At 31.9% G+C, this 26,914-nt stretch overlaps 2 protein-coding genes across 5 annotated transcripts in view; one reads left to right on the forward strand and one right to left on the reverse strand.

Moving 5' to 3' along the window:
- LOC127724452 (NADP-dependent malic enzyme-like) overlaps positions 1–9,192 on the forward strand; it is a 33,540-nt gene extending 24,348 nt beyond the window's left edge. The window contains exons 14-15 of one of the 4 annotated variants that reach the window (XR_007992516.1): positions 3,367–4,823; positions 4,915–9,192. Coding sequence is in view for 3 of the 4 variants with exons in the window: in XM_052231415.1 (XP_052087375.1) it covers positions 3,367–3,376 (10 nt within the window). In the remaining variant the exon portion in view is untranslated. Of the gene's footprint in view, positions 1–3,366 lie in introns of all 4 variants that reach the window. The other 3 variants (XM_052231415.1, XM_052231414.1, XM_052231416.1) reach the window with 3 other exon arrangements.
- A 1,913-nt stretch (positions 9,193–11,105) lies between these two features.
- LOC127724581 (elongation factor 2-like) lies at positions 11,106–23,751 on the reverse strand. Its single transcript, XM_052231592.1, has 14 exons — positions 23,564–23,751; positions 22,863–23,077; positions 22,139–22,320; positions 19,115–19,317; positions 18,445–18,678; positions 17,686–17,938; positions 17,273–17,468; positions 16,467–16,608; positions 15,798–16,022; positions 15,314–15,457; positions 13,462–13,671; positions 12,593–12,775; positions 12,135–12,267; positions 11,106–11,414 (listed from the first exon to the last, which is right to left on the reverse strand). The coding sequence occupies exons 1-14, from the start codon at positions 23,564–23,566 to the stop codon at positions 11,215–11,217; spliced, it is 2,523 nt and encodes an 840-aa protein (XP_052087552.1). The 5' UTR covers positions 23,567–23,751; the 3' UTR covers positions 11,106–11,214.
- Positions 23,752–26,914: the final 3,163 nt, after the last annotated feature.

Raw genomic sequence — 26,914 nt, forward strand, 5'->3', positions numbered from 1 at the left:
AAGTTTTTGAAATTTTTGGAAGACAAACGCAGGTGTTGATAGATGACATTGATTTGAACTTAGTTCTTTGAATTATAGTTTCAGAAGAAAAGCAATGGAAATGAAATATATGACTAATATCATGAATATTTTTAAAAGAAAACCATCTCTTTTTTTTTCAAAATTAGTAAATTGTTGATGGAGTGAAGGTATTTTTTTTTTAATATATCTTATAAAAAATATCATTTCCACAAAGTTTAGGATGCAAATCAATCAATAATCAATTCACATAATTTGTTTGGAAAATTAAAAAGAAAAAGGAAAATTCAAATCAATTTGATTTGTCTTATAAAACATAGTCTTGGATTTGTAAACTGTTATAAACTCAATTTATGTAGTACTATAAATAAGATTTGGGATAAGAGAAAGATGTGAAAATATAATGATTTTGAGAACATTTATTTTTATACCACATAACTTGTGCAATGTAAAGGAAATATATGACAGACTTGAACAATGACAATAGTGTATTTAAATGATATTTTGGCATCTACATGCATCTTTTATTTGAATTATGTATGGTGACAATGTTTACTTGATACTTACATAAATAGAAGCAGTATAGGTAGTTGATGTAGGTATTCTAATGTAATTTTTTGAAGTATAACAGATGTACTTTTAAAGTGCCTGTTAAGCTACCATTCCTCTCTCAATCTCAGAATTTCTTTTGATCCTTTTTTCTTGCTAGCGACGAAAGTCACAGTATGTGAGATTTAGGTATTACTATCCGGCGGCGGCGTAAACTATTTGTATAAAGCTTTATATTTTAGAAGGTGCTTCATATATCTTGTATGCAAATACCTTATGTTTCTGTCTGTCATATGTCCATTGTCCTTGACTCATTTTCATGGTTATAGTTTTTTTGTCATTTGAATTTCTCACTTATTATGAGTAATAGGATAATTATATTTGGTATATGGGTTCCTTGCAATGTCTACATGTCCGCCAGACAGGGTTCACCTGACCTCAACCTCATTTCATGGATCAGTGATCAAGGTTAAAGTTACGTGATTAGGTCCATTTCTCAAATACTATAAGCAGTATAGGTCAACTATATGTGGTGTATGGAATGATTGGTATGAGTACATTTTAGTCTGGCAGGTTTCATCTGACCTTGACCTCATTTTCATGGTTCATTGGTCAATGTTAAGGTTTTGTGTTTTGATCTGTTTTTCAAGTACTATAAGCAATAGGTCAACTATAGTTGGTGTATGGAATAACTGTCAGGTGTACATTTCTGTCTGGCAGGAATAATCTGATCTTGACCCCATTTTCATGGTTCATTGGTCAATGTTAAGTTTTTGTGTTTTAGTCTGTTTTTCAATTACCATAAGCAAAAGGTCAACTATATTTGGTGTGTAAAAAAATTTTAAGGTGTGTATGACTGTCTGACAGGATTTATCTCATTCTCGTAGATCTTTAAAAATGTTAAGTTTATGTGATACTTTTAGTAAAAGCTTTATCTTCAAGACTTTGAACATAAAATCAATGGTCAGTAAAGCAGGCGAGACATTTCAGCGTGTGCACTCTAGTTTGATTAAAGTTGTTCAGTTTTTGTGTAGTCTTGTTGCATAAAATGTAACAAAAATGTGCTGTTTTGTTTTATCTTAATGTTTAGCAATAGTTGCATATTTAATTACAGTTTTTGTACCATAGTCATATATTTTTTTAGAAATATGGAACTGTAAGTGGAATGCATCATCATATGTATTTCCTGTAAATAATTTCTTTTCTTTCAATTCAAATATTATAACAATAATGAATGCCAGTATTATTTGACAACAAACATACCAAAAAATCCCAAAAAGTGTTTTATTTGGGAAGTGCCATGACCATATTTTTATTTTGATATATTTATTTCCTCTTTAAATACCAACTGTCTCATTTATAGTTTCTGTCAGGTCAGAATTCTCAGGGTGATTTTATCAGAGAAACAGCATTTTAAATCTTAAGATCTTATAAATGTAAATGGGATTTCTTATTTATGAGTAATTACAGAGATTAAATGTTTTAAAGAATTCTGTTGAAATCAATTATGTACCAGGCAAAATAATCATATAAGAACAAAATCAGTGAAGCAAATTCATTTACCGTTTAGGAGCCTACTGGTATAAGACTGCCAGTTTTTATTGGTAAGGTTTGTGAGTTTTGAAAAGAGACTTAATATAAAGGGGAGGTTACTATTGATAATTTCACAATTCAAAAGTACAGAATTGTGAAATAAATGCATCTTTTGAGTTTGTACAGATAAATTATATTTTGGTAAAGTATAAAACTTGTAAAAATTTTACTGCAGAGATCAACCTTTTGTTTACCTTTTCTTTGTCAGTTAGCAATTTTATTCAAATATTAACAATAATATATTTTTATACCAAAAGTCTATATTATCAGAACAGTACTTATTTTTCTGGTAAACATGGTAAAATATACGTTTTTACTATGTTTTAATAAGGTTTTTTTTGTATAATAAGGGACGTGAAAGGATAGGAAGATACTTTCAAAGTCAAAATTAGTATTTGGTTGTTTTCCAAAATGTACACTGTTTTACAAAAGAAGAAAAGCTGTAGGTATTTGATGAATTATCTTGCCACAGTATTTGAAATAAGATAACTTTAAATTTAAATAGGTCTACTAGAAACTTGCAGAACACTTTTCAAGATAACCTGCTTACATTGATAGTAACATCATGATGCAACACAATGTCCAACATCATTGTTCTTAATTCAGATAAACTGACTACAAGAGTGTAAACTGGTTTGCCTTACTATCAAAGTTTGTCAATTGGTTGATAGACTGGTTCCCTTAAAGATGTAAAAATCAGGTATCAACAAGATGTTGACCATGCAATATTTAATGGAAAATTGTGATGTAACAAAGTGTTGTTTCTGTAGCAGTTACATTAATGACATTAGCTTAGAATAGAATTTATGGAGTAATCTATGAATAGAGTGTGTATGTAAATGTTAGTCTCAAAATTTTAATACATACTGGTACCTAGCTACTGAATCTATCATTAAATGTAACAAAAATTCACAAGATGACAAGAAGGGAACCAGATTACTGTGGATTCATTATCATTCATGGGATACAAATTTTAGGGGATTTCAGGGGTAAAAGTAAACCAGAATTTAGCTTCTCAAAGAAGCAAACAAATTTCTATTTGCAAGACTTTTGCAAAACTCTGAAATCCAGGAAAATGCAGTTTTTCCTCAAACCATGAAAATTTGTACCCACTAAAAATAAATAATCCACAGTATATATATAAAGTGTTTATTCTTATCATTTCTTGCTTACATAATGACCGTCTGCTTTTATTTCTTTATTAAGACGTCAGTAATGATTCAGGTGAGGTTTGTTTGATTTTTTTAACGAGTGGTCCCTAGTGTTGTTCCAGAAATATATGTATAAACGGGGGTTGAAATTGGAAGACACTTTTGCTAACTGCATAAATTTCCAAAATTCATATTTGAAGTGAGTTGTTAAAAAAAATTAAGATGTCTTCCTACCTCTAAATACAATTATTTCGGGAAAAGCCGATAGTTTTTAAAAGTTGTTTAAATAGATGTCCTAATTATTAAGATTTTCGCTGATTGCTGTGACATAACATTAATCCCCTTACAAGTAGGACAAGTACAACAGTAGTTTCAAGTTTCCCTTTTTTAATTACAACCTCCTTATTTTTCTAGAAATTTTTAGATCTTCCTAAAGTGTTCCAGCTTTTGCCCTGTGCTTGTTAAACATTCAAATTATAGTATATATCTTAGTGTTTAGTACATGTACTTCTGTTATTTTTTAATTCCTATACATTATCAAAATTTCAAAATCCCCATATTGAATAGTCATTGAATTCAATTTTGTTATGATTATGAATTTCATATGTCGGAAGTGCTTTTCTGGATTTGCATTCATCAGGAACGCTCAAAGCTGAATATTCAGAGGATGTGTAAGAACTGAAACAGTTGAAGAGCTATATGACCAAAAGGGACCATAATAAAATGTTGATGATCACATTGAAATATGCTTACTTCAAATAGGTTTTTGTCTTCAGATTTGTGTTGGATCCCAAGGCAAACCAAATGTTTTTCAAATAGGTATTTGCTGTTTTTAACTTCTGCAGGGATTTCGACATTTAAAAATAAAAGATAAGACAAATTGGCAAATAATCAAAATAATGTTTTAAGGTAGGGTTACATCTATCAAACAGTTCTTGTGTGCCAACATGTTAAAAACATACATCTTGTGTCAGTCTAGTATTAACAAACAAGTTAATATTCATATCACATTAACAGTTAATGCCTTGATGCATGTAACTTTCACAGTTAGATTTTAACCATCTATAGGTAAATTGTTTAAAAAAACAATACACAAGGACCACAACTGACTAACAAAAGTTAAAATGTTCATGAAAACAATGCATATTTAATATTGGAACTGAACTTTCCTCATATATTTATGTATTAGATGTGGAGAGAGTAGATGAATTTATTTTTTCAACATCAAACAAACAAATGTATGCTTTTATAGTTTATATTCATGTGAATTGCTTAATGATATTTAAAATATGATGTAAATAAAAATCTTGGTATAATACTGATTACTGTAATATTTTTTAAGATGAAATTTTAAGAAGTGTCGTTAAATTAACCACCATAGCTGAGTTTATGTTACAAAAAGGGAAAATATGAAGGAAGACTTTGAGATTGAATACTAATGATAATAGACTTAAAACAAAATATTTTAGCAAATGAAGTATGTTGAAACAAAATATTTCAGCAAAAAAGTATGTTGAAACAAAATATTTCAGCAAAAAAGTATGTTGAAACAAAATATTTCAGCAAAAGTATTTTGAAACAAAATATCTCAGCAAAAAAGTAGGTTGAAACAAAATATTTCAGCCAATAAAGTATGTCGAAACAAAATATTTCAGCAAAAAAGTATGTTAAAACAAAATATTTCAGCAAATAAAGTATGTCAAAACAAACCTATGATACCTTCAGTCGTAACTGACTGCATTGGAGTGAATTTACCATGCCTTCTGCAATAAAATATGAAGCAAAAACTAATGTTTTATAAACAAAAAAAATGAATGCTTTGCCTTTTTGTACTACTTCTGGTTTGATACCACTTGCTTTGGACACCTTCTGTCCTGCACATGATCAATGTATTGGCCATTATTTCATAGATTACTACAGCTTTTGCAAGACCTATGGTCATGCTTTTATCACTCAAAGTTTCCTTTAATTGTTTTGCCAATTCTTTTCAGTCTCTATATAGTTATTCCATTTTGGCTACCAAAGCTCTGAAAATGTTTTGGAAACACAACCAAAAAAATGTCTGATGCTTTATACTGCATGACTTAATAATGCTTTTGCTTAATATTCACAGGAGTTACTGAGATGCACAATAATGGTAAGAGTATGGTTAGAGGCAAGATCAGATAGTGATGATTTTTGTAATATTTTCAAGTGTTTTAAATGCAAAATTCTGTGATCTTATTTGAAATAACAAACTTAAAAATATAAAAGTATTTTGTTATTAAGTATACTTGATATAGAAGGATTACTTCACAAGAGATTAAAACATCATTTTTGTACAAGTGTTAGTCATTTAGATTTATTAGTGTATTTTAAATGGCAAAGTGACTTAATTTTAGTTTTTTTGGTGATGTTTTTATTTATTTGATTATTTATTTATTTGTTTTTATACCAGAATGTTTATGTACATCATGACCAGAATATTGTGTCTCATAATTACTGTATCAGTACTTTTTCTGCAAGTATTTTTTTCACAAATAAGTTTTTGCTGATGAATCTGTTTTAATTTTCGTGGTAGTTCAAAAATATCAATGACTTCTTGTATAAAATCGAAATTAGGTTTTGCAGATAAATATGTTTTAATTTTCGTGGTAGTTCAAATATCTCTGACTTCTTGAATAAAATGTAAATGAGTTTGAGATTAAATTTCATAAAGACTTTTAAAATTGATTTACAATATAAAAAACTATCATTGTGACTGTTAACAAAATAATAATAACAATTCAAACATCAAAACAGTTGACTTTAAGATAGAGGTATTGTCTTAATATGTTGTTTATTACACAATACATGTATAGGTTTCACATTTTCTTTGCTAAGGTCATTATTGGCTAGGTCCTTAATTGGTTTTTTAAATGACCACTGGTGTTGATTTAAATGGGCACACTTAATTAAAGTAACGGCAGGTGAACATTCATATACAGTTGTAAAATTGATTTTATATGCATATATCTATCCATTTTCACCAAAATATACCTAACACAAAAAACACAAAAATTTATACACAGCGAAAAAAGTACATATACAGTACTGAAACTTGGTGCATTGTGCATTTTTTTTCTCGTGAAATTGACTAATTCATATAAACCTTTTTCTTCGGCTGAATTTGCAAGATCTGAAATAACTTTAAAATAATCCAGTCTGTTCTTTAGATATTGTATCCACCATGTATACTGTAAATTCAGAAATTATGTGTGAATTTCACTATTGAGATTATTTATCAGCAGAAAAATATGTAAGAATATTTATTGCTATTTCAAGAAAAGTTGTATGCTGGTGCAGCTAACAAACGTTGTTATGTTTTGAAGTAAATGTGAAACAAATCACTTTGCACTTTTTGCCACGATAACATCACAAAAAATTTCTGAATCTACAAATAATTAAGTCTCTGAAACTAAATTGGGAGACTTTTTGTTTATACTTTGTTTCTTCTTATTATTAATCTAACTTTTTGCTTTTTGTTTGCTGCTAATGCTTGTTTCTGCAACAGATGTTGATGTAGAATGACAAATTTTTGGTCTTTTAAATTGGTAAGCTAAATTTTTGATTATCAAATTAAATTCACAACCAGGAATCCCAAAGCCACTCAAGATAGACCAGTTTAAATTGTCAGTATAGTTTAAATATACTGTGCATACTGGTTGAACAAATGTTTATAGATCTGATAAAGATATTATTTCCAAAACATGTTGGAATGTAAATCACATAACCAATCAATCATTCTTTTTTAAAAACAATTGGAAACTCGCTAGTCTCTAAATTATCTACAAGCTTTATATGAAAATTTTCAGATAAAACAAGGAATTTCACACTTTATGGGAATATTTCAGTTTAACGTAACTCTTGTTCACCATTCATTTGTTATAGACAAGCAGTTTAAAGTTGAACACACTAGACAATTTCTGGTTTTCATTTCCGCACTCCATATTATGAATTGACCAGCCCTATTGTTTTTTTTGTTTTTTTTTTGTAAAATAATGAATTTATGGTATTTGGATACGTTTTTCTTTATACTTCTTTACTGCAAATTAAAGTCAATTGAGACTTTTTCTTTATCATACTTTACTGCACATGAAAATCAATTAAAGCTAGGTGCTTCCACATTTAAGCTAGGTGCTTCCACCTTTTAGTTAAGAATCTCATTTTACCTTTTTCTACATATTTGATTTTTTTTACATCGAAATAGTTTGATTTATAGATTATCCAAGAATAGCATTACAATATTTATGATTTTTTTATTATTTAAAATATGTATTAAATCCAAAGCTTATGTAATAAATAGATGTGGTATGATTGCTAATAAGGCAACTATCCATCAGTGCCCAAACGATAATGATGTAAACAACTATAGGTCTGACTGGAAGTTAATGTAAAGCAATATTGCTCCATTGATTTTATTAATCTATGGTTGCTAATTATATTTTATATAGTAAAAATTAGTGAGAAGTACATGTCACTCATAAAGATCTGATGAAGCCGTCCTTTTGTTACAAATAGAATATTGAGATATTACAAATTTTTAAATGATTATTTTAAAGTCATGGTGCTCAACACAAACTTTGCAAATATTTGTTAAGAATTCTACCCGTCTTTGAATAATGGAAATTAGTAAATTTGAGAAATTATGATTGTTGATTATTAATTCGCAATTTCATATTAAATTATAAAATTATCAGTGTATATATTGCGCCTTTGTTAATATAATTTAAGTGTATTTTAAAAGGAAACATATCTTAATGAGCATACTTTGTGTTTGTTACATACTGTAAATTCAGAAATTACAGTGTATATTTTTTATTGCGATTATTGAAAAATAGATAAATATCTGAGATCAATTAATGCGATTTCAGGAAAATTTACACAACAGATATATGTATCAGATATCAGAATGTGAGATCTCATTATTGCAATACTCACCCAGTTGGATTATTCGTAAAAATAAAAACCTTGCAATGACTTCTGAATTTCCAAAATATATAATATACTATTATGCATAATAATTGCAGTTCTTATTTCAGAAATTCAAAGTAACAATATATTTTGAAAAATACTACAGTAAAATTTTACAAAAATATACCAGTACTTTTTCTACTTTTTGTATTGGTAAATATCTATTATATATATAAACTAAAAACCTACAACTGATTTTGATAACGAAATTCTATCTCACAACAACTGCCCATAGTATATTGTGTTCAATGTTTTAAATTGTCGTATTTGAAAGATGTTATTCATATATTGTTGGATAAGTATTCACAGCATACTACAATTTTATTAATTTTTTTTTGTTAAAAGCCAATTTTAAACATGTATAAATGGATACACAAGTTCATAAATATGACACAATGTTGTTCTGAATTTGAGTAAAGATCCTGCCTCTATGAAACTGGTGATGGTGAACCAATTTCTGGGGAAAGGAATTGGCGCCATTCATATTCATCTTAAACTAGCATTGTCTTTTACTTAATTGAACTATTTGAACTTAGAATGACTTGCAAAATAAATAACATATTGCACACATTTCTTGCATTATTTTTCCTTTACTATTGTTTAGTGCTAGTCTTTGACAGTTCACTTTTTTCATTTTTATTTATTGACAAATTTTGTAAGTGTAAGATAAACTATGTGTTCTGTGTCTTTTATTTTATTAAGCCATTTGAACTTGGAAACACTTCCAAACAGCATATTTATGACATTTTGTGCTTAATTCTTTCTTCACTCTTGTTCAGTGCTAGTCTGTGACTGTTTCCTTTTTTCATTTTTATTTATTATTTGAAAAAATTCAGTGCTGGCTGAACTATGTGTTTTTATCTTTAATTAAAAGTAAATACATGTTGTATTTATGCAACTTATATTTCATTTTGCTAGTGCTACATATAAAATATTTAAAAGTGGCTGTAGTTAATATTCTCTTTCAGGCCATGGTCATTCATTATTGAGATAACCGCTCAACTGAAATCCCATAAGTATTGCTATCACCTCTCCAGCATTGTTCTATTAGTGTAGAAATGATATTTTAAGTATTGGGATAACCTTACAGGCAATAAGATCTAGATAATAGTCTCTGACCATTTGCCTTGAAGTGCAATAAACCTAGTAATAATCTTTGAATAGGGCAAAAAAAAATAATAAATGTGTTTCCGCTAACCCTACCTGCCCTAATTTTTAGTGCCTACCCTAACACTTTTTATGCCATTTTGGAACAAGCACTGTTAAAGTCAGACTGATTCCCGAGTAGTAACCAGCTAAAAAATGTTTGTAAAATAAAATGATATTGCCTACCTACCTACCCTATTTTTTTTCAGCATGTTAGTGGAAACACATGTATTTTTTTTTTTGGCCTAGGTCTTTGGTTGTTATCTGCCCTATTTGATTTTTTGTTTAATTATTTACAATGTAGTATAAATAAGAATGTTGTTTTATCTCGTTTGAATCATTTGACATTTTGTAAAACTGGGGGCTTAAATAGCTTACTATCAATCTGAATAATAAAAAAAGATCTATTGCAAATCGGGTGCTTGTCTCATACGAGGACAACGAAATCAGAGATTGTTATTTTAATTAGATTGACTTACTATACGGTATGTGTTTTGGTCATTGCGACCTACAGTTTTCTGCATCCATATCTGATGTTAATGACTTGCATCAGGTCATGTGCCAAAAGTATGAAGAACCCCCCTCAGATCATATGCCATTAGTGTGTGTGTGATACTCATTAACAGCACAGGTCATGTTTCAAAAGTGTATGAATACCATTCACCTCTGTCATGAGTCGACAAACGTATCAAAGATAACAGGCTTATATTTTTTATGCAGATTACATAATACTCATCAGTGGTGCTTGAAGCAATATAATTTGACATCCAAATCAAGTACGAAGTTGAAGAGAATTGACAACCAAATAGTCCAAAAGGTGCACAATAAAGATAAGGCCATCTATGCCTTGGTGTAGAAAGTCATAATTGTATCGAATAATTCAAATTTTGTAGGATTGTCACGTCAGGTCGTGTACCTAAAAGTATATGAATAACCTCTTAAGACTATGCGCAATAAGTGTATGATTATCATTAACCTATCATTGTGGTTCAACTTTCAAGATATGAACTAGAAGTCTGAATATGTACCAACCTCGCAGACTGTATACAACAAGTGTATAACTTACCCCTTACCTTAACTGCAGTAACTATGATTGACCTCTCGGGCAATGCACCAAAAATGATCGAATAATTTCCTGGGTCATGTACCATAATAAGTGGACATTCAAACCCTATATTAAGTACAGGTAGTAAATAGGGCTTTGGTGGTAAAAAGGTCTTAGTAATAAGTTTTACTTAAGATTTACCTTAAGAACTCCTAAATACTCTGGCATTCTATTTGTTAGGTATATTGTACGGATTTTGATGACGTAACAAGTCAATTGCTTTATTCTTTTTTTTGTAAAGTTTTTAAATTAAGGTTATGCATCGATTTCAGGGACTTCAATGCTACATACAAAGAATTTCAAATACCTTTACCCGATATTGATTTTTTTTTTCTTTTCAAGTCCAACAATAAAATGTGGAAAAGAAAAAAATATCATTTGAAATTGGAACTGTTCATCTGTTTGTCGGAAAGTAAGGTATACATGTAATTGTTGAAGTAAAAACAAACCTAGAGGGTTTATTCAACTATACAACTCAGATTATGTTGTATTGGACATTTGGCAGATGCACATTCATACACATTTTTATGTGATTAGCAAAGAACAACATATGATCATAAAATGTTTTATTTTACTTTTACTTTCGTATTTGTTTCATCTTCTAAAAATTGTCTGAATTGTTTTTGTCAATGATGGCTTATGCAATTAATTAACTGTGTGTTAAATTTTATCCAAAAAGTTTGTTAAAGCTGGTATAACTGGATTCATGTCTTTCCTCTTCCTGACTTCATTCACTACAGTTGCTACCCTTGATTCTGTTGGGGGATCCAGCGGGTCACCAGGTAAATATTGCCAATGATCAAACACGCACTGTGGGAAAGCTTGTCCGCCTGTCTGGCCTCGAAGTTCTTCTGTAAAACCTAAAATATTTTGGATTCAATAAATGTTTCATTAAGCTATCATTATTAAGGGAATTTAGTTTGTTTTGAAAATGTTTTTCTCCTTGATTGAAATGGATTTAAAATTGTAATAGATTCGGATTGCATCTAAAAGTTGGAAGTTAAGGTCTTTTAAGAAAACTACTGTGTTGTATTTCACAAAATAGTGTATTGGATTCCAGTTTGCTATTTCGTATCATTTGGGAAAAATGCATCTACTGTGCGTATTGCTATGTGTTTCTTTATTCTACATTGGCTAGAGGTATAGTAGGAGGGTTGAGATTTCACAAAACATGTTTATCCCCGCCGCATTTTTGCGCCTGTCCCAAGTCGGGACCCTCTGGCCTTTGTTAGTCTTGTATGTTTTTTAATTTTAGTTCATTTATATGTTTTGGAGTTTAGTGTGATGTCCATTTTCACTGAACTAGTACACAATTTTATTTAGGGGCCAGCTGAGGACCACCTCTGGGTGCATGATTTTCTCGCTGCGTTGAAGACCCATTGGTGGCCTTCGGCTGTTGTCTGCTCTTTGGTTGGGTTGTTGTCTCTTTGACATATTCCCCATTTCCATTCTCAATTTTATCTAAGAAATATCATACAAAACCTGGGGGGAATATTGAAATAATTTATGCATAAGAAAGACTGAAATGTTTGGATATGCAGCATATGATGGAATTTGAGTAAATATATTATTATTCTTACCAAATGATTCGTTAACTGGTAGATAAGCTTTGATTTGATGTAAGGGAATGCCTTCCTGTTGAACAGCATCAATAACATGTCCTCGTCTCTTCGAAAGTACATTATAAACTCCTCCCATTTCTGTTGAGGGAACCTATATAAAGAAGAAAAGATCAATTATAACTAAAATTGCATAGTAGATAATATGAATGTATACAATTGATTTCGATATGTCTGTAATTACTTCATTAGCATTTCAAGTACATATATCATCAAAAAGCATCTAAAGCAAATAAGGTCCTAAATAGGACAATTAAAATCGCCACTTTTGTCTGAAACTTTATTAGCACAACTACATTATTTGTAAGTACGAATTTTTAAAAAAGTGCATACTCAAATCCAATTTTGCAACATTTCTGATATTAAGACAAAAAGATATATGAAGGCAGATCAGAACTGTGAGGGGAAATTCAACTAACCTGAATTTCAACGAGGTACACAGGTTCCATAATTCTTGGTTTAGCTGTTAGCATTGATGCAATCATAGCTCTTCTTACGGCTGGCATAAACTGACCACCACCTCTATGACTCGGGTCGCCATGGATCTTCATGTCATGTATATCGAAACGGACACCACGTAGACTCTCTTCACACAAAATACCCTGAAAATATTATCTTAGGTCAACAAACAGTTTTCTTATGAGTTTTGATGCTAGTTATAGTAAATATCATTGCCCAATTTCCAAACAGAAGCGATTGCCTTCAAGACTATGGCTTGTTGATACAATTCTTTGCTTTCGTATTCTGTCATAGAGGGTGCAATTAATTCACTTTAGTCATACAGACATATATTTTTTAGAAAGATATAGCATATCTGTGTTGGCATACTTATTTGAAGTCCGTATGAATTTCTTAGTTATAATTTATAACTTAACTGTCACCAGTCACATCGGGATTAGTTTGGAAACGCTTTTGAAGGAGATGAAACGTTAATCAAGAAGAAGCTTGTGTCCTTTCTTTTTTAATTCAAGCAACGAGCGTCAATTCTACAGCTGAGATGTCTATTTTTTTATCTACAGTCAAACATTTGAAGACGAGTAGACTAACAGGAAGATCTTCATATGCTTCGGATGGATTTTTTTTTAAGATAAATAAAGTGAATCAGCAATTAATCAATGAATTGCTAATGAATTTCCAATTTGTCACAAGTATTTATGAAGTGGTTTTGTAATTTAACATTTTTACATGACACTACAAAAAGGACTAACATTTTTATAAGTGGGAAGTTCACAAGAAGACCATTCTTGTATATCACTTGAGTGTTGCCTTAACTTGCATGGTAACTTACCTCCTCAGATGCCCACTGGAAGCCTGCTACTATAACGTCCTTGATGTCATGAAGATTCTGGACTCCTTTGGTACAGTCTACCAGCAAATTTGGACCAGAATTGGATGGTCCAAAACACCAGATTTTCTTGGCATGCATGGGATCAAAGTCATACTTGTCGACCAGATACCTTGTCCTTTCTTTAGCATCTTGTGTGGCTGTCACTTTTCCCTGCAAGGATAATATTAAACATAATAAAGTTAAGTCCTACAAAAATATGTAAGATATATGTAACACTCAGAAACGTGTCCATCCCCCCAAACGTGTCCATATGACGTCGTTGAACTGCAAAACATGTCTAGTTTGCTAAAGGGCGCCAAAACCTGTTCTGTTTATAAGCGCCCAATTGTGTCCATTTAATTCAAAAAAGGCCAAACGTGTCCGGTTTATATGAAACCGTAAAGTCTCCATTTTAAAAGCACAGAAACCACTTCTGCATGAAGCAGGTCGTACAATACCCTCATACATTATATAGACATTTAGGTATCATCGAAGAATATTAGTACAATAGAATCCACTTAGTAAACAATTATTTAAACTGTACAAAACTAATAAATTGCAATGTTTATGTTTTTTTTTTAAATACGCATGACATATTTGCCACTGGACATTCAGCAATCAACATTCAATAGTTAATTATGTGTTGCAAATTTAGCTTGCAATTATACTTAATAAAAAACAACCGGCTTTGAACAAATTAATGCTAATAAATTACCACTTTATTAACAGTGAAGCACCGTGAAAATTTACAAGATAAGATATATTAAATTTTTAATTGTGAAATACCTCTATCTGAACTTCATATAAACATTATTAAAACCGCTGCAAGTAAAAATAACTTTTTATTGTGGGATTCTTTTTTAACCTGGTGTCTTTTTTTTTAAAGCAGAAGTCACTGTGCACAGTGTACATGGTGTAGCATGTCTTGAACATTTGTCTATACGGGTTACTAAACTTTCCTCCAGATTTCTTTGGTAGCTACTTTGATTTTTTAAGAATTCAACCGAACCCGACGTCTTTTATCGTATCCCACGCCATTGAATTGCCATAAACGTTTTTGACTTCACGGAGATATTGGCGCTAAGAGTTTTGAGACGTGGCGTTTTTATCTGGACACGTTTTGGCGAATAACAATTATCGGACACGTTTGGGGATGTGAAATCGGACACGTTTGGGCGATTTATGATTTGAAGGACACGTTTGGGCGGAATAGACACGTTTGGGGGTATCGGACACGTTTGGGGGGATGGACACGTTTGGGAGTGTTACATATATTTTCTGGTATTGTTTGTGTGATGTCTCATATGCCCAACATCTCATTTTTAATTTTCAGCTATTTAAATCTAAGATGGAATGAATGTTATTCAGCAAGTATCTTTTTTTATGTTTTATATATTTAGTCACTGAATTGAAGCAACCGGAAAAGGGTTAAAACAGAGAAGAATGACTTAAATCACTTTCAGTTTAGCACTAAATACACGATTTCTAGGATTTTTGCTGGGTGGTCCTTCATTTCTGTATTCTTTAATTTTTTATATTTCTTTTCTCTATTCTTTATATTTTAGCAACCCGTTATTCTCTATTCTTTATATTTTTCCCCATTATTCTCTATTCTTTATTTTTTCCCCATTTTCTCTTTTCTTTTTATGATTTGGCCTTTATTCTTCACATTTTGCCCATTATTCTCTATTCTGTAAACCCCATCTTAACCTTTCTACATGTTGATAGTGCTACATCTGTGAATTTAAGAACACAGTAGATAACATCAATTGAATTTAACTATAGCACGCTAAGTTATCAAATAAACACTTACACTTTCAATATCAACAACGAGACCGTCAGGTAGAGGTGACGCTGTCATGTATATTCTGTTGAGTTTGTTTGCTGTCTTTGCCAGACATATCTGTTCAGATGTTGTGCTTACTGTCTCTCTGTAAGTGACTACGGGTTGAGATACCTACATTCAGAAAAAAATTCGCAGTTAATATTTAACTAATTGCACAAGTTTAATTTACGATCTTAAATTGAAAATTATGTATACTATGGTAAATATTCTGGCCAGAAATTTCAGAATCGTATTTTACATTTGAATACCTGTAGTTCTCTTGAAAATACAAATTTTGATTCGTACTCGGATTTACTTACTCGGTCTTATATATTCAGTCCAGCCCTGTTCTCATTGAGACTCGGTGACAGCAGAAAATAGCAAAACTGAAAATATATTAATTTGGTCTTGGCTGGACTGATAGGGGAGCATCACAAATAATTACATAACAAAAACTAAATAGAATAAGTACCTTCAGTGGAACACAGGCATGTTCAGTTTCAAGATCTTTAAGACATATTTCCAGGTGTAATTCTCCAGCACCAGATACAATGTGCTGCCCACCCTCCAGACCACACTGGACCAATGGGTCAGACTTGGCAAGTCGCTTCATGCCTTCTACAAGTTTGGGCAAATCTGCTGCATTTTTAACCTCTACTGCTACTCTTACGACTGGACTTACTGAAAACTTCATTACCTGTTAAAACAATTGATCGTATAAAAAGTTTGTTACATCTGTTACCGTTCTTTGAGAGTATTAACTGTTACCATTCTTTATAGTATTAGCTGTTAGCGTTCTTATGGGTATATATAGTGATAACAGTTTTGTTGTGATGTATTGCAGAACATGTATTCCTAGTAATCAAAAAGTACCTTTATTGACGCTTTGTTATAAGATATCCATACATATTTTGTGACGCTTTCTGGCCATTTTCATAAAAAAAACATTAGGGGCTACAATACGGTCTACTTGTCAAAAGGGCAGTTGGTATCAAACTTTGTAAAATGTGAAATTCGTATAACATAGCATTGTCATTTTGGTTATCATATTAACGAGTATTTTCTAACTTGAATTAAAATCTGAGAAATTGTAAGAACTTGAATTACTTATATATCTTTTATGATTATTTTCATATCATACCTTCATGTTGTGGGCATGCTCATAGGTAGAGATGGTTCCTGATCGTAAAAGGAATTTATCAATGCCAGACAGACCGACAACATTACCACAAGGTACGTCATGGATACCACCTGATACACCAGATCCCATCATAATCACAGTACTGAAAATTAGATATATATATATGAAAATGTAATCAGGGAAATTACACAGTTGCCCCAAAATTCGTCATGTCAGGGTCATTTTATAGTTCACTATACGGTATGGGTTTAACTCATTGCAGACGGACGTATGGTGATCTATAGATGCTTACATCCACGTTATTTTGGACTTTGATAGATAGTAACTGTAATTTCAATGTCAATCAGACGGTTACCACATCTTCTTGTTTTTAAAATGTGTCATACAACAAATCAACTGGAAAGTTCCTTAGTTCGTTCTGATTTAAGTCAAGGTTTAAGTAAATATAATGAACTACATCTGTTTGATCATTTAAAAGTAGGAAAAGACCTACAGGAGGTAAAACAATGTCATAAGTTGAAGAAGAGCAGAACAGAATACCTAAAAGAAAAAGATTAAAAGACAAACAATTATTCACAAATCACAATTAATAAGCCCCAAGTCTGAGCAACACGAACATAACAAAAAAAGTGGTGAAATCATAAGCTCCTTTGTATTACGCAGTTCCTGTTACACTAATGACAACTGTCATGTTGCTCAACTAAAAAGCTTAGCGATGATTGTTGAAGTAAAACGATCCAAACAATGCTTAAAAGTAGCAAGATTTACCTTTGGTCAGTAAAATTATAATTCGATCAGTAATTTACCTTGGTATTTTCTTGACGTACAGATCCCGTGTCGTGCCTGGTCTATAGTCCGGGCCCATAATTCGTACCATCTGACCTGTACTAACTGTGCCAGAGAAAACTCTACCAAAAGCATAAAAGCGTCCTTTGTTCAATGCTGGTACCATCTTCGAAATATACAACATCAAAGGTCCTTGGGAATCACATGATTTCATTGCTGAAAGAGAATGACATTGGCGTTAGCGAAGATAATTCAAAGGTTCTAAGACTTAAACAAAGAGTTAAGGTTGCAAGGCTTCAAGTTGAAAACACAATAGATTCATTCATTTATTTGCACAAAGTCGTGCAATTTTGAATACAATAACTGTTTTAAAATTGAGTCAGTTTGAAATAGACCTCCAAATATATGGTTACCCTTGCAACAGAATACCTACCTACTGCTGCTTCGTCGTCTTGTGGGCCTTCATATAACAATTCTGTTCGGTACTTTTGGGCTGTTACTGGAGAAGGCAAATGAACTACGAACATTTCCAACAAAGCATCATCAACGGGCAGCCATTTCTTCATGACCGTTCGCATAAGTGTTTTGCCCTCCGTTTCTTTCTCGTCTGCTGACAAGTTAACGCCTATTTTGTCTACTAGTGTTAACAACTCGTCTTTATCTTGAGCTTTTGTCGAATGAAGAACCTGTAAATTTACACATTTATTAAGATTTGAAAAAATTAATTACTTAAAAAAAAAGGAAATATATGTCAAAATCGGTAATTAAAAATACATGATCATACATACATTTTTTGTACATATTATTCCTTACTTGTCATTGTCACTTTTAAAGATTGAAAAAAGGATGGTTTCATATTAAGATATATCCTATAATGTTATTAAAACCTTTAGAGAGAGCTGTCATAATTGTGAATTTAAGTAATTTAAAAGATCGAACTATATATTTTTTGAAAATAGCCCTCGTGTGAGATAAATTCAGAGAAAATTGGCCTGAATTCTCCATCATCACATTTCTTTCATTCAAGTATAACTTAATAACTTTACTTGGTCGTGTGCTGACGTTCAATTGGCTTCGGATCGAAAGCATTTTCTTGGGTTAAAAGTATGGAGTTATAAAACACATTAATTCCAAATGTCAATTCATATATTTTTTTCTGCAAAGAAAAAATGATGAATAAAATTATGCTTACCTTGTATAAAGGTTCTACAACAAACTTGTTAAAACCTCTGACGCAATTTTCCTCTTGTGTTTTGCACCATTTCTTCGTCTCTGGGTTATAAAAGTTGTTTCCCCATAACTTCGTCAACATCTTGTCTTCGCTAACACCAAATTTATTAGCGTACATTTTTGCAAACCGTCGGAGAGTGAAACCCCAACGGTGCAAACCGGATCCAAATGCCACATTACAAAGTGTAGGATCAACCTATAGCAAGAATAAAACCCATATGAACATCGTGTTATCATTTAAAATTTTATTATGAAGGAACCTATATTTTATGACAGACCGATTGAATTATTCGAGTTAGATTAAAAAATAATATATTTACCAATGAAAGAGTGGTGGATACGCCCTCTGTGCCCCCTTGAATCCGCCATTATGATAATCAATTAATTGACCAAAGTGACTGATTATCTGATTGAATGACGTGACTGATTGCCTAACTGACCAAGAGTCATTATTTGTTTATTCAAAGAACTGAAGTTAGTTGAAAAGAAGCAAAGTTTTTTTTTCCAATCTGCACGATGTCAAAAAAACAAACGCATTTTTCGTTGTTCCGTTTACCGTTATTATGATTATAATTATTATGATTATGATTATGATTATGATTATGATTATGATGATTATTATTATTATTTACCATGATGTCTCCCATAGTGTCATCTGAGTACGTGGCTACCAAAACGTTAAATCTTTCTACAACACTCCTTAAACTTTGATAAAGTTCCTCTGGCTGCAACTGTGTTTCAAAAACACATCTGTCTATCTTGTTTATCATTAACACTGGTTTAATTCGCTCGCCCAAAGCTTGTCTCAACACTGTCTCCGTCTGCACACAGACACCTTAAAGTAAAATATATCATGTTAAATGATTGAATATTGCTTACTAAACATGTAATGCCGGTAATGGGAAATGTGGGGATTTGATGAGGACCTCGCATAAAATTCTCAAATCTTATAAATTTTCTATTAATATTGACAAACTGATTTTCTAATAGACATATGTCTAGAATGCATTCATTGTTTTTTGCTAAATATCCAGCGGTAAATATGAGAGCTACAGTAAAAACAATCAGTGACAAATATTAGAGCTATTGTAATAAAATGCTCCGCTGGGGCGCAGCTTGATACGACCGCAGAGGTCGAACCCTGAACAGTTGGGGCAAGTATGGACACAACATTTAAGCTTGATACAGCACTGAATTTGGATTGCAATTAAATATTTGACACAGCATAGGTTTCTGACACAGAATAAATGTGGTCTAAGAACTTAAAAATTTTTAATTTATCTATTCAAACCATATCATTATTTTTTGCTTTTATATATAAATCAGAAATAACCAATTTAAAATGGAAAATTTTAAAGAAAAAAAGGAAAAAAAAATCCCCTCCCCCCCAAAATTTTTTGAACCCCTTTATGATTCATCACCCCCAAACTCAATCCCAGCCTTCCCTTTGTGGTATGGTACCTTGCAGTACACATACATGTGATGGACTGTGAAACTAAGATCAGGAGTTTTGGAGATTAGGACTCAGATCAGGATGTTTTTAATCGACATAAATTCTGTCGTAAATGTAACCGTGTGCTGTAGAAATTGTCTGTTAAAGTGTGTTTTCTTCAACTTTCCATCCGAATGTATTATGTCTATAGTACCTTTGTACTTATAAATTTTCTCTATCTTTTTAAACTTTCAACTTGTTCAATCTAACATTCTTCTTTTTCAGTATGTTCTTTAATTTTTTTTAGGTCATATCTTTTTTACCATTTTTCATTGCAATCTGAACATTTGCTTATCTATCTGCAAGTAGATCTTTTATTTTTATCTTTATACATGTAGATTTTTAATGCATGATAAGTAACACATTCAAACTCTATGGATGGGTCATAGTTATTATATAAATTTCAATTTAAGCCTTGAAAGGAAGTATAGAACCCTCAAATAATTTTCAAATTATTATTTTTTTATTTGTCCTAAAACATTTAAAATCATTTAATTACCATCCTTTTATGATTATTTGTTCAATTTATATTTTATTTATATTCTTTTAAAAATTTACATTATTTAAAGGAAAGTAACTTAAAACAGGATAAATCAAGGGAAGTAACCCAACATTCATTTTAAATAAACAAAGTTTTATTACACAACAGCAGTTAGCCTGTGGTAAAAATCGTTTATTACCAGTATGTTTGACACCCAAGGTGACAAGTGAGGCCATATAATTATGCATGTTAATTGATTTACAGGTAAAATATAACTTCAGTAATGTCAGTTACACCAGATATGTTGGGCTGAAATTTTTCATTCATGAAATATTTCATACACAGGATTTTTTTGTCTTCAACGGGAGGTCGGGAGGAGACCCCTGAAAACGGGATTATTGTACTCCCGTCGGGAGGTTCACATGTATGAACTGTACAATTTCAGAGAGATCCATACACTTGAACACAAGTTATTGTCTGGAAACAAGAAAATACTTGTTTTTTGGCCCCAAATTCCTAAACATTTAGGGCAATTACCCCCAAACTCAAACCCAGCTTTCCCTTTGTGATATGGAACCTTGCAGTACAATTTCATAAAGATCCATACACTTACACACAAGTTATTGTCCTGAAACTAGAAAAAATGCTTGTTTTTTTGCCCCTTTATGGCCCCTAATTCCTCAAATTTATAGGGAATTACCCCCAAAATCAATCCCAGCCTTCCCTTTGTGGTTTGGTACCTTGAAGTACAATTTCAGAGAGATTCATACACTTGAACACAAGTTATTGTCTGGAAACTAGAAAAATGCTTATTTTTGGCCCCTTATTCCTTAACGTTGTGGGCAATTACCCCCAAAATCAATTCCAGCTTTCCCTTTGTGATATGGAACCTTGTAGTACAATTTCATAAAGATCCATACACTTACACACAAGTTATTGTCAGGAAACTAGAAAAAATGCTTGTTTTTTGCCCCTTTTTGGCCCCTAATTCCTAAAATTTGGAGGCAATTACCCCCAAAATCAATCCCAGCATTCCCTTTGTGATATGGAACCTTATGGTACAATGCCAGAGAGATCCATACACTTACACACAAGTTATTGTCATGAAACTAGAAAAATGCTTGGTTTTTTCCCCTTTTTGGCCCCTAATTCCTTAAATTTGGAGGCAATTACCCCCAAAATCAATCCCAGCATTCCCTTTGTGATATGGAACCTTGTGGTACAATGTCAGAGAGATCCATACACTAACACACAAGTTATGTCTGGAAGTTACAAAAATGCTTATTTTTGGCCCCTTTTTGGCCCCTAATTCCTTAACTGTTGATACCATAACCCCCAAAATCAATCCCCACCTTTCTTTTGTGGTATTGAACCTTATAGTAAAATTTCATAGAGATCCATTCACTTAAACTAAAGTTAGAGTGCGAAAATCAATGTGTCTTCGGACGACGACGACGACGACGACGACGACGACGCCAACGTCATACCAATATACGACCACAAAATTTTTTTGCGGTCGTATAAAAATGATCAGTGGCAAATATTAGAGCTACATTAATTGTCTCGCCTGCAACGAAGTCGCAAAAAGCGAGACATCTGTGTTGCTTTTTTATTAATCATTTAATTTTACATATTTTTGTAAAAAACAGTCTAATCAATTTTCAAAACACACTGTGAACTCACCACTAACACTGTCCACTACGACCAGTGCTCCGTCAGCTACTCTCAACGCCGCCGTCACTTCAGAGGAGAAATCCACGTGACCAGGAGAATCAATCAAATTGACGATGTATTCGTGAGACTCCTCCTTCTGGTGACTGGCGGGGAGGATCTTTGGGTCGACTTCGTACAGTAAAGATACAGCACTGAAAAATTATACAAAAGTTTGCAGTTATTTATAAGCATAAAATAGTACGAACGTTTGGGGAGGGTGGCAGCGGGAATTCCACACCAAACCTCTCAAATTAGTAATAGATTTATGATTGTTTCAAAATAAAAACTTTTTCGCCTTTCCCCAGGCATCAATCCAATTTCAACACATTTTGGCCTCTCTAATTTTTTTACTGATCCTTTCTCACAATATTAATATCTTAATAATACATAATTATTCATCTGTGATCAGATACGGTCTCCGTGGGATTCAGATAATCCCCCCTTTTTCATTAAATTACTGTATTTCAATAGCGTTAAAATTGTTACAAATAAGACTCAACCTAGATTTTTAAAAGGCATAGCATTTCGTATTCCTGTTTAATCAGCATACTGACTAAGCTGTTGTGTTATTCATGTTATTTTCGTAATCTTTTTTCTCATTCTAGAAAATACTGCTTTAAAATTATATATGTGCAAGCCTACTTTTTCATTTTCAATTTTCAACGAAAGATAGATATATGAAATAACAACTTACGTCGATTTGATTGTTATTCCCTTCTCCTGTTCATCTTTCCTTGTATCCATGGCACACTTGTCCCCTGCCTGGTGGGCTGCAATAAAGCCCGCTCGGGCAAGGAGGGAATCAGTGAGAGTGGTCTTGCCATGGTCAACATGGGCAATGACTGCCATGTTGCGGACATTTTTTGGGCGGTCCATGGCCCCTCGTAATTGTTCTATGGTGAAGTTTACCTGTGAAAAGGATGGAGTGTTAATTTTTTGATTAAATTGTTCAAAAATAATTTCAAAATATGCTGTAATATGTTAAATTTAAAATTTCAAAATATATTTATAAATATTTCCTATTTCATATATTGAAATTAACATTGAATCTTTGGAGAAATTAATTTTAACGAATAAAATTGGAATATTTATATATAAAAAAAAGATACTGTTTCATCTTCAGTCAGGCCGATATTCCTATCTTTTTCTATCCGCTGATTTTTTTTCATATACTAAGTGTATACATTACGAATTTATAAATTGTTAATATTTACTTTATTGCATCCGTCGTATATAAGAATTACAATGTTGAACAAATAAAAGTCTCCAACCTCGTATAAAATCGACATGCATTAATCTTTAAAATAATTAGATTAATATCAAAATAATTCAATTATTGAATTGCATCTTAAAATCATCATATTATTGACAGATATATTTATTCAATTGTCCTACCATTTTTCTTTTTTCTTTTCTCCTCTGAACTCGGCAACTAGGCCCTGTATGGGCTAAATTTTATTTTTCTCTCTTCAACGATAAGCTAAACGCTCACATTTCTATTATGACATTAGCCCGCCAAACGGTAGCCTTTTATACCGTGTGTATTTCGCAATAAATGGAAATTGCACCATCAGTAGATATTTCACAATAGTGGAATTTTATCAATTCGGAATACTTCTGGAATGTTCTTCCGTTGTGAACTATATTATTTCGGAACATATCAATGGTTTACCTATAATTATGTTATTATGTCAATGAACTTCTATATTTAAAGAGTGCGGCAATTATTGATTTCTCGTTTGTTTACGTTATATTATTTTGTTGTATTCGTGTACTTATAGTACAAGTAATATCAACTTTTATGGGTGTTGTTATACCTAGGTAATATTTTTTTTCAGAGACAAGTACATATATGTCGTCGTGTATATGCAGAAATGTAATTATGTGTACACGATTGTGAACTCCGTCCGTATCTTGCTTGAACATAGTATATAGACTCCCGAAAAAAAAACACTTTTTTTTATCAAAATGCCTTCAACATTTAGCAGCATGTTACGCTGATTATTGGAAAATATAAAATTGTTAAACAATGTTTAAATCATATGATATAAACATGATGAACTCTTTTAATTGCAGTAGGATTTGACAAGTTTTAGATTTTAATCATGTGAGTGTAACAAATACATGGAAATTGGTCCTACTCCAAATTCAAAGCAAACATTACCTTATTGGATAAATTTATTCTATTATGTACCTAAAATATTTCTTTTTCAATTGGCCAAAAAGACGTTATCTTTAATTTTCAGCCTGTTACATTTTGAGAATGGTGTGGGAGACACGATCTCTTTTGTGTTTAGTTTAAACATATTTAATTGTTATAAACAATAGGATTGGATACAAGTTATAACAACATAACACAATCCTCTCCAAATAATTACAATATAAAAACATTTAAGATGACAGCAATTATATAATTAAGTACAATATTAGGAAAATTATACACACTAAATATATTATGTTTAAACAATAACAGTTGGATACGAGTACATCTGAGATACAGCCATATTGATCAAAGAATCGTTTTGTATGGAGTATATATAACTATATGTATATTTCTGAAAAGGATTGCATTCTTTTACATAAACATGATAAAGTAATAATCTTAATAAGTTGATTACATTGAATTTTGTCCAGTGTAATTTTTTTACTTGTCCACGGGCAACCCAGATCAAAAAATTTACTTGTCCGGTTGTTCAAATGTACGAGTCGGGCGAGTCGGTGACATCTGTGTCGTAATTTTGTATGCAATATGTTTTCTCTCCTATTTCCAGTAATGTAATATTTAGGTACCAAAAATGAAATGTCATTTCTACGGATAGCATTTTTGAAATTTGGAGATGATTGAACGGATCTAATATCTAACGGCAATAAGTTCCATGCACGAATTGAAGAAGGGAAAAAAAATTAGAAAATATGTCCAATCGACATCTTGGTACTATATAGGTGTAATACCACCATTAATTTTCCCCTATTAGTCTTTGTTAAATTTGCACTTTTCAAAAAAATGTGCAGAATTTATCTTTGTTTCATATAAAGAAATACTTGGCATGAGTAAAGATTTATCCTGTCCAGTACTATAGAAAAAATTTCACATAACATTTCATTCCATATAAGAAAGTAACCATCACTGGAAGTTAACACATCAAATTTTCCCCCTTTTTTAACCTAGTAACCATGTGACCTCAAGTTTCCAAAATATTCTATAGAAACCCCAAATAAAAAAATAATGGTGCTTTGAAATACCCAAGATATATGTTTATGACCCAGAAATGTTTTACTGCAATGAAATGTAGGATCAATTACCTGCAACTGTCAAATTCAAGGGAATATTTTTTTTCGACCTATTTTCGGATGTGACGTACTATGATTTGGTGGTATTACACCTATATATAGTGATTTGATTTGATTTTTTGTTTTTTAACGCCACTTTTAAGCACCGCTTTTGGGCTATTTCGTGGCGGCCAGTTTTTATTGGTGGAGGAAGCCAGAGTGCCCGGAGAAAACCACCGACCTTCGATAGGAAAACTGACAATCCTAGTCAATTAAGATTGGAGTCGAGTGCACCCGCACGAGCGGGGTTCGAACTCACAACCTCAGTGTTGACTGGCTAGTGATTACAGTAGTAACTACTTAGACCACTCGGCCACCGAGGCCCCCCTATATATAGTGAGAACGGTTTCTACGTAGTATTATAATAACTACTATCTACATAATCTGATATACAATACATAAGATATTCGGGAACTATACTATTGTGAATTTTATGATATAACACAATTCACCGTCTATTTCTTCTAGAACTCAAAGTTTCCCATCCTGTTTAAAAAATAGGGAGTCTTTGCTTGCAAATTGCGGAAGTCCAGTAATAATTCTGGCTGCCTCAAATTGCAATTTTTTTCAGAACCTTTTACACAGCATCCATCCCATAGCCTGCTCGCGCGCATCATATTCTAAACGTGGAAGTATGCATTCGATATATATATCTTACCAATATTGTTTCTGTTAAGAATATATTTCAATTTCCGGAGAACAAAAATCTGTTTTGTGGCACTACAGCAAATATTATCTATATGGACTGTCCACTTGCATTTGTTAGAAATAGTAACACCCAAATGTTTGTGGACATCAACTTTTTAAATAAATTGTCCATTACATTTTAAATTAATAGGCTGTCGGAATCCTTACGGAAATTAGACACAATATATTCTGTTTCTTTTACATTGTGACCGTTTCGCAACGGATAGTTAGTTGTACTTTGTATACATGGGGGGGGGGGGGGGGGGGGTGATAAGATTACACAGGTACTCAGGTGCATGTTTTTATTCATATCATAGAACATCTGTAATTTTCTTCTTCCTTTTCTTCTTTCATATAAAGATTCCCAGCCCCTACCTCAGAGTACAGAGTATCAGTTTTAGTGAAAATTGGTAGACCTGTTACAACTCTTGCGGCTTCCAATTGCAAGTTTTCTAAGGAGAAGGTCCTGTAAAGGCTGATTTTGGCCTAAAATTTGAAGAACATATGATGAAAGATTTTTGACATTTTTTAAACACTTTAGTGTCTCCTTCAGTCGATTCAATTAGTTTATGTAAAGCTTAAATATGAAAAACCTATCAAATATGCCACAAAACGTCACTTATCAGACGGTTTTTGTCTAAAAATGCATGGAAGTGGTCGCATTCGTGTTCAGTCTCAACCTTTATATATGTTATGTATCCGATCATCAAATACAACATACATTTAAAT

The sequence above is a fragment of the Mytilus californianus genome, unplaced genomic scaffold, assembly GCF_021869535.1.
Source record: "Mytilus californianus isolate M0D057914Y unplaced genomic scaffold, xbMytCali1.0.p SCAF_14, whole genome shotgun sequence".
Classification (NCBI taxonomy): Eukaryota; Metazoa; Mollusca; class Bivalvia; order Mytilida; family Mytilidae; genus Mytilus; species Mytilus californianus.